This window comes from Colobus angolensis, unplaced genomic scaffold (genome assembly GCF_000951035.1).
Source record: "Colobus angolensis palliatus isolate OR3802 unplaced genomic scaffold, Cang.pa_1.0 Scaffold244, whole genome shotgun sequence".
Classification (NCBI taxonomy): domain Eukaryota; kingdom Metazoa; phylum Chordata; class Mammalia; order Primates; family Cercopithecidae; genus Colobus; species Colobus angolensis.
In genome coordinates, this window is record NW_012115644.1 from 552,957 (window position 1) to 561,785 (window position 8,829).

The following is an 8,829-nucleotide window of genomic DNA, read 5'->3' on the forward strand; positions in this document are numbered from 1 at the left end:
CCCGGCTAGTTTTTCTATTTTTAGTAGAGACGGGGTTTCACCGTGTTAGCCGGGATGGTCTCGATCTCCGGACCTCGTGATCCGCCCGTCTCGGCCTCCCAAAGTGCTGGGATTACAGGCTTGAGCCACCGCGCCCGGCCCGGAAGCTCTTTAGTTTAATCAGCTCCCACTTGTCAACTTTTGTTTTTGTTGCAATTGCTTTTGGAGACTTGATCGTAAATTTTTACCAAAGGTAATATTGAGAAGGGTATTTCCTAGAATTTTTGCCAAGGGTGATATTAAGAAGGGTATTTCCTAGATTTTCTTCTAGGATTTTTACAGTTTTAGGTCTTATATTTAATTCTTGAATCCATCTTGAGTTATCTTTTGTACATGGTGAAATATAAGGGTCCTATTTCATTCTTCTGCATATGACTAGCCAGTTATTCCAGCACCGTTTATTGAATAGAGAGTTTTTTCCCATTGCTTGTTATTGTTGACTTGTTGAAAATCAAATGGTTGTAAGTGTGCAGCTTTATTTCCAGGTCCTCTATCTTGTTCCATTTGTCTATGTGTCTGTTTTTGTACCAGTACGCTTCTGTTTTGGTCGCTGTAGCCTTGTAGTATAGTTTGAAGTTGGGTAGTGTGATGCCTCCAGTTATGTTCTTTTTGCTTAGAATTATTTTGTCTATTTGGACTCTTTTCTCATTCCATACAAATTTTAGAAAAGTTTTTTCTAATTCTGTTATAAGTGATGTTGTATGTAGTTTGATGGTAATAGTATTAACTCTGTAGATTAGTTTGGGCAGTAAGGCAATTTTAACAATATTGATTTTTCCAATCCATGAGTGTACGATATTTTTCCTTGTGTTTGTATCATCTGTGATTTCTTTCAGCAGTATTTTATAGTTCTCCTTGTAGAGATCTTTCACCTCCTTCATTCGGTGCATTCCTAGATATTTCATTTTTTGTGTGCCTATTGTAATTGGGATTGTGTTCTTGATTTGACTCTCAGTTTGAACTTTGGTGTATAGAAATGCTGCTGATTTTTGTGCATTGATTTTATATCCAGAAACTTTACTAAAGTCATTTATCAGCTCTGGGAGCCTTTTGACGAGTCTTTAGTGTTTTTTAGGTACAGAATCATAACTCAGTGAAGAGAGATAATTTGACTTCTTCTTTTCCTATTTGGATGCCTTTTCTTTCTCTTGCTTGATTGCTCTATCTAGGACTTCCAGTTCTATGTTGAAGAGGAGTGATGAAAGTGGGCATCCCTGTTTTGTTCCAGTTTTCAAGGGAAATGGTTCCAGCTTTTGCCTATTAGGTATTATGTTGGCTGTGGGTTTGCCATAGATAGCCCTTATTATTTTGAAGTATGTTCCTTTGATGCCTAGTCTATTGAGGGTTTTATCATGAAAGGATGTAGATTTTACTTAAAGCTTTTTCTGTATTTGTTGAGATGATTATATAATTTTTGGTCTTCTATTTACGTGGTGAATCACATTTATTGATTTGCATATGTTGAACCAGCCTCGCATCCCAGAAATAAAGCCTACATGATTGTGGTATATTGCTTTTTGATGTGCTGCTGTATTTGATTTGCCAGTATTTTGTTGAGGACTTTTGTGTTTGTGTTCATCAGACACTGGCCTAAAGTTTTCTTTTTTCCTTATGGTCTCTGACAGTTTTTGGTGTCAGGCTGATGTTGGCTTCACAGGATACATAAGGGAGGTCCTTCTCTTTCTCAGTTTTTTGGAATAGTCTCAGTAGGATTGGTACCAGTTGTTTGTACATCTGGTAGAATTCAGCTGCGAATCCATCTGATCCAGGGCTTGCTTTTTTTTTTTTTTTTTTTTTTTTTGAGACAGAGTCTCACTCTCTCACCTAGGCTGGAGTGCAGTGGGGCAATCTCAGCTCACTACAACCACTGCCTGCCTCCTGGATTCAAGCAATTCTCTTGCCTTAACCTGCCAAGTAGCCCACCATGCCCGGCTAATTTTTTGTATTTTTATTGGAGACGGGATTTCACTGTGTTGACCAGCCTGATCTCGAACTCCTGACCTCAGATGATCCGCCTGCCTTTGCCTCCCAAAATGCTGGGATTACAGGTGTGAACCATCACATCCAAGCAGCAAACATATTTTTAAAAATAGCCCTGCCTTTATGAAGCTCACATTTGTATAAGGGAGTCAGAAATATTACCGAGGCATAAGTAAATATTTAGTATGTTAAATAGTGATAAGTGCCAAGAGAAAAATCAAATAGGGAAAGAATCTAGTAAGTATCAAAGCCAGGATGTTATTGATATTTTATATAAAGTGCCCAGGGAAGACCTCATAAAGAAAGTGACTTTTGAGTAAAGGTCTAAGAAAATGAAAGCAAGTCATGTGTTTATCTGGCTGAAGAGCATTTCAGGCAGCCCTGGGAGAGATGGTGGATGCCTGGGATGTTCAAGGAACAGGAGGCCGATATGAAGAGAGCAGGGTTAATAACTGAGAAAGTTATGGGAGATGAAATCAGAGATAAGGATGCCAAATGTCTTATAGATCATTGTAAAGAGTTTGGCATTTTTTCTGAGTAAGATGAAAGCCATTTTAGGATTTTAGAGCAAAAGAATAACATTGGTCAGCCTGAGATTTTAATAGGATCATTCTGGCTGCTCTGTTGATGGGAGGAAGATGGAATTAAGGAGATCAGTGAAGTTTCTCTTATCTAGGAAAAAAGAAATAGACTTCGCATATGCATGTGCTTTTTTTACTTTTTAATATTTATGTTACGTAGGACCAGGACTGATTCACAACTCCTTATGAAGTTAGGAGCCCTGGAGAAAAGAACCAACTGATCTTGAGCCAGCTTAAATTGGAAAAACTCCTCATTTCAGCTTCATCTTTTCTGTTCTTATAAGTTGTGGACTACTTTTCTCTTCCAGCAGCCATCATTCACAACCATAAGCAAAGCTATTTTTATCAACATCTGCATCTAACCCATCAAGATACAACCTAAAATAAAAGTTAAAAAAAAAAAAAAAGCACTAGTAGACATTCTATAGCAGGAACACTTAGTACTCAAAATTACATACTCTATTTTGTAGGTTGTACATTTTTCTAGGGAAAAGGTTCATAGCTATCATCAGATCCTTAAAGGATTGCTTCTAACTAATCCTTTTGCTACTCTTAAACATTTTTGCTGTAACTTTTAAGTTCTCATGTATGTGACATTGTCAAGTTATTTGAAGAGAAATATTGTTTATGAAGACTCCCTAATTCATTTCAAATTTGACTCTTAGGCTCATTTTTTAAAATCATAGTATTTCAGAGTAAATTCACATGTAACATTTATTTATAATACCATCTTTTATCTAGAATGCATCTTTTTTTCTCCTTCAAGCAATAATCCTCTTGTATGATTCATTTTAAACATGTTGAAAGAATTTAAATAACTATATTTCTTACTTTTGCTAGTTGGAGAAAAAAATTAAGACACTTCAAATTTGAAGATTAAAGAAATTTCTATTTGCTTCCATTAAAAAGTTGTAGAAATAGCCCTGCATGTTAGTTGCATGATGCATGATGCTGGAATTGTTAAGTGATCTTTTTTTTTTTTTTTTTTCTGAGACAGGGTCTCACTCTTGCCCAAACTAGAATTCAGTGGCATAATCAAGGCTCATTGCAGCCTCCAGACTCAAGCAATCCTTCCACCTCAGCCTCCCAAGTAGCTGGGACTATAGCCGCATGCCACCATGCCCAGTGAATTTTTTTATTTTTTGTAGAGACTGGGTTTTGCCATTTTGCCCAGTCTGGTCTTGAAAAAAAACACTGGGCTCGAGCAATCTGCCTGCCTCAGCTTCCCAAGAAGCTGGGATTATAGGAGTGAGCCACCATGCCCAACCAATTTTTTTTAAAATTAAAAAATAAATGTAGCATAGCTCTGGAAATGATCAAATGTATAGGGAAGAAAATGCACATGTGTAAATGTGTCCATTTTAATTCTGATGCTAGGCTAAATGCTTTATATGCATGTTATGATTTAATCCTTATGACAACTCTTCAATATTATTTCTCTCATTTTTGAGGAAACAGGAATGTCAACTTTATGCATTCTCATTGCTAGTAAATGGCAGCTGAAATTCACAACCAAATCTATTTCACTCATTTACTTATTCATTCAGTAAATTTTTAACTGAAATTCCTCTGCTCTTTCAACCATAATGTGTTATCAATTTGGAGGAATTTTTTTTTTTCATGTTTATGCAAAGCTTTATAAAAACAATAAGAGACTTTGGGCACACAAAGACAAAGGTACATCTACAAAAGTAGAACATTTGATACTTAGCATATTAGGTGTAGCTTAATGTAGTCTGGATATGATTAGGCTTAATCTGTGTACATCTTTACTTACCAGTTTATATTTCACACAGATGCAAAATCGGATGGTGATTTTACTTTGTAACCTGAAACCTGCAAAGATGAGGGGAGTATTATCTCAAGCAATGGTCATGTGTGCTAGTTCACCAGAGAAAGTTGAAATTTTGGCTCCTCCAGATGGGTCTGTTCCCGGAGACAGAGTTACTTTTGATGCTTTCCCAGGTGAGTATTTACTAGTAATTACTTAATAGTTTTGGAATCAGTTATCAAAGTGATGTTTGTAATGTTTAAAGGTTAAAATCAGTCCTGTGTAAGAATCATAAGTCTTAAATTAAATGACCATTATTAACTATTGTTTTTTCAAATTTGGCTCAAGATGACACATTGAGTAAACCTTGTAACCATTCTCCTCCCCACGAATGTACATGTATAAAACACCTGATATGATTTAACTATGTCCCCACCAAAATCTCATCTTAAATTGTAACTCCCATAATCCCCACATGTCATGGGAGGGACCCGATGGGAGGTAACTGAATCCTGGGGGCAGGTTTTGCCTGTGCTTTTCTCATGATGGTAAATAAGTCTCATGGGATCTCATGGTTTTATAAAAGGGCAGTTCCCCCACACGTGCTGTCTTGCTTGCTGCTGTATAAGACATGCCTTTGCTCCTCCTTTGTCTTGTGCCATGATTGTGAGGCCTCTGCAGCCATGTGGAACTGTGGGTCAATTAAACCTCTTTCTTTTATATATTACCCAGCCTTGGGTGTATCTTTATTAGCAGTGTGAGGATAGACTAATACAGTAAATTGATACTGGGTAGTAGAGCGCTGCTGTAAAGATACCTGAAAGTGTAGAAGCGACTTTGAAACTCTGTAACAGGCAGAGGTTGGAACAGTTTGGAGGGTTCAGAAAAAGATAGGAAAATATGAAACAGTTTGGGACTTCCTGGATACTTGCAGGGCTCAGGAGATAGGAAAATGTGGGAAAGTTTGGAACTTTCTAGAGACTTGTTGAATGGCTTTGACCAAAATGCTGATAGTGATATGGACAATAAAGTCAAAGCTGAGGTGGTCTCAGATAGAGATGAGGAACTTGTTGGGAACTGAAGCAAAAGTGACTCTTGCTAAGCTTTAGCAAAGAGACTGGTGGCATTTTGCCCTTTCCCTAGAGATCTGTGGAACTTTGAACTTGAGACAGATGATTTGGGGTATCTGGCAGAAGAAATTTCTAAGCAGCAGAGCATTTAGGAGGTGACTTGGGTGCTCCTAAGCGTTCAGTTTTATTCATTCACAAATACATGGTTTGGAATTGGAACATGTTTAAAAGGGAAGCAGAGCATAAAAGTCTGAAAAATGTTCAGACTATCGATGCAGTAGAAAAGAAAAACCCGTTTCTGCCAGCTGCAGAAATTTGCATAAGCAATGAGAAACCAAATGTTAATTGCCAAGACAATGGGGAAAATGTCTCAGGGCATTTCAAAGATCTTCACAGCAGCCCCTCCCATCACAGGACCTGAGGAAGAAAAAATGGTTTCCTGAGCTGGGCCCAGGGCCCCCATGCTGTGTGCAGCTTAGGAACTAGGTGCCCTGCTTCCCAGCTGCTCCAGCCATGGCTAAAAAGGGCCAAGGTACAGCTTAGGCCCTTGCTTTAGAGAGTGCAAGCCCTAAGCCTTGGCAGCTTCCACATGGTGTTGAGCCTGTGGAGGCACAGAAATCAGGAATTGAGGTTTGGGAGCCTCTGCCTAGATTTCAGAAGATGTATGGAAACCCCTGTATGTCCTGGCAGCAATTTGCTGAAGGAGCAGGGCTGTCATGAACCTCTACTAGGACAGTGCAGAAAGGAACTGTGGGATGGGACCCCACACACACAGAATCCCCACTGGGACACTGCCTAGTGGAGCTGTGAGAAGAGGGCCACTGTCCTCCAGACCCTAGAATTATAGATCCACCCACAGCTTCCACAGTGTGCCTGGAAAAGCTATAAACACTCAACGCCAGCCTGTGAAAGCAGCTGGGATGGTGGCTGTGCCCTACAAAGCCATGGGTAGAGCTGCCCAAGGCCGTGGCAGCCCACTTCTTTCATCAGCATGACCTGCATGTGAGACATGGAGTCAAAGGAGATTATTTTGGAACTTTGAGGTTTAATGACTACCCCATTGGATTTTGGACTTGGATGGGGCCTGTAGGCCATTTGTTTTGGTCAATTTCTCCCATTTGGAATGGTGTATTTACCCAATGCCTGTACCCCCAATGTATCTGGGAAGTAACTAACTTGCTTTTGATTTTATGGCTCATAGGCAGAAGGGACTTGCCTTGTCTCAGATGATATGTTGGACTGTGGACTTTTGAATTAATACTGAAATGAGTTAAGACTTTGGAGGACTGTTGGGAAGGCATGATTGGTTTTGAAATGTGAGGACATGAGATTTGGGAGGGGCCAGGGTCGAATGATATGGTTTGACTGTGTCCTCACCCAAATCTCATCTTGAATTATAGCTCCCACAATTTTCACCTGTCGTGGGAGGGACCTGGTAGGAGGTAACTGAATACTGGGGGAGGGTTTTTCCTGTGCTGTTCTCATGATAGTGAATAAGTCTCATGAGAGCTGATGGTTTTATAAAAGGGCAGTTCCCATACACAACGCACTCTTGCCTGCTGCCTTGTAACACATGCTCCTCTTTAACCTTCTGCCATGATGGTGAGACCTCCATAGCCATGTGGAACTGTGAGTCAATTAAACCTCTTTCCTTTAGAAATTACCCAACCTCAGGTATATCTTTATTAGCAGCGTGAGAACAGACTAACACAACACCGCAGAGAGATTTTATCCTAACTAAAGCAATAATATTAATACCAACATAGCAGAAAAGTATGACATGGAGAGAGAACAGATTAATGTGCTGCAAAATCACTTACGCTGTAGATTGTCTCATGCTGCAGTACAGAAAGACAGAGATGAAAAGTTTAGATTTATAATTATAAGTTCCATCTAATAATATACTTGCACATGTTTTTACTCAACTTCAGGATATAGAGAAAATATCTAAGTTAAAATGTAATGATTTTAATAATCTAAAAGGAAGTTTCATTTTGTATTGCCTGTTTTCTCTAATAAAAATACTCCTGAGACAGAAAAATACTCTTGAGACAGATGAAGCTTCATAATGTGTGAGAAAGTTTCTTAAAATAGGTCTTTGAAGCAGAAGAGAAAGGATTCTTGGCAGATATAGAATAAGTATTTATCTCATATAAGAGGAAGGACTTGATAAAAGAAAAACAGTTAGAAATTAAAAGACTGTATTTAAAGAATATTTATTTGACTAGAGTAATTGGGAAAGGCAGATATAAATAAAGATAAATAGAATTAGGTTCAAAAGTAAGAACAATTTGGAGACATATTTGTAGAAATGACTCAGGATGTGTGTGTGTGAGCAAATTATTTGTTAGTGGTGCAATAAAATTAAACTAAGGTTTTTTGGAGTTTTTTTCAACTTGTATTTTAGGCTCAAGGGATACAGATTTCTTATATTGGCAAATTGTATGTCCTTTAGGTTTAGTGTAGGAGTGATCCCATCACCCCATCACCCAGGTAGTGAGCATAGTACCTAATAGGTGATTTTTCAACCCTCACCCCACTCCTGACCTCCCTCCCTGTAGTACTCAGTGCGTTTTATTTCCATCTTCATGTCTGTGTATACTCAATGTTTAGGTTTAGCTCTCACTTATAAGTGAAGACATACTGTATTTGATTTCCTGTTCATGTGTTGAGTTACTTAGGATAATGGCTTCCAGCTGCATCCATGTTGCTGCAAAGGATGTAATTTTCTTTTTTTAAGGCTGCATGGTATTCCATAGTATATGTGTACCACATTTTTTTTAATCCAATCCACTGTTAATGGACACCTGAGTTGATTCCATGTCTTTGCTATTGTGAAGAGTGCTGCAGTGAACATACAAGTGTATTTGTCTTTTTGGTAGAATAATCTATTTTTCTTTGAGTATATACCCAGTAATGGGATTGCTAGGTCAAATGGTAGTTCTGTTTTAAGTTCTCTGAGAAACTCCAAACTGCTTTTCACAGTGGCCGAACTAATTTTCATTCCCTTTTCTCTACCACCTTGCCAACAGCTGTGTTTTTTTTTGTTTTTTTTTGTCTGTTTTTTGTCTTCTTAATAGCCATTGTGACTGGTATGAGATGGTATCTCATTGTGGTTTTGATTTGCACTTATGTGATGTTGAGCATTTTGATACTTATTTGCAACATATATGTCTTCTGTTGAGAAGTGTCTGTTCATGTTCTTTGTCCATGTTTTAATGGAGTTATTTGTTTTTTGCTTGTTGAATTAAGTTCCTTATGGATTCTAGATATTAGAGTTTTGTTGGATGCATAGTTTGAATATTTTTTCCCATTCCTTAGGCTGTCTGTTTACTCTGCTGATAATTTATTTTGCCGTGCAGAAGCTCTTTTTTTTTTTTTTTTTTTT

General features: G+C 38.2%; 1 protein-coding gene across 4 annotated transcripts in view; it reads left to right on the forward strand.

Moving 5' to 3' along the window:
• Nucleotides 1-8,829, forward strand: part of AIMP1 (aminoacyl tRNA synthetase complex-interacting multifunctional protein 1) — a 31,450-nt gene that overhangs the window by 17,264 nt on the left and 5,357 nt on the right. For 3 of the 4 annotated variants that reach the window (XM_011945708.1, XM_011945709.1, XM_011945707.1), the window contains exon 6: nucleotides 4,397-4,565. In XM_011945708.1, the coding sequence (XP_011801098.1) occupies nucleotides 4,397-4,565 (169 nt within the window). Of the gene's footprint in view, nucleotides 1-4,396; nucleotides 4,570-8,829 lie in introns of all 4 variants that reach the window. The other variant, XM_011945711.1, reaches the window with a different exon arrangement.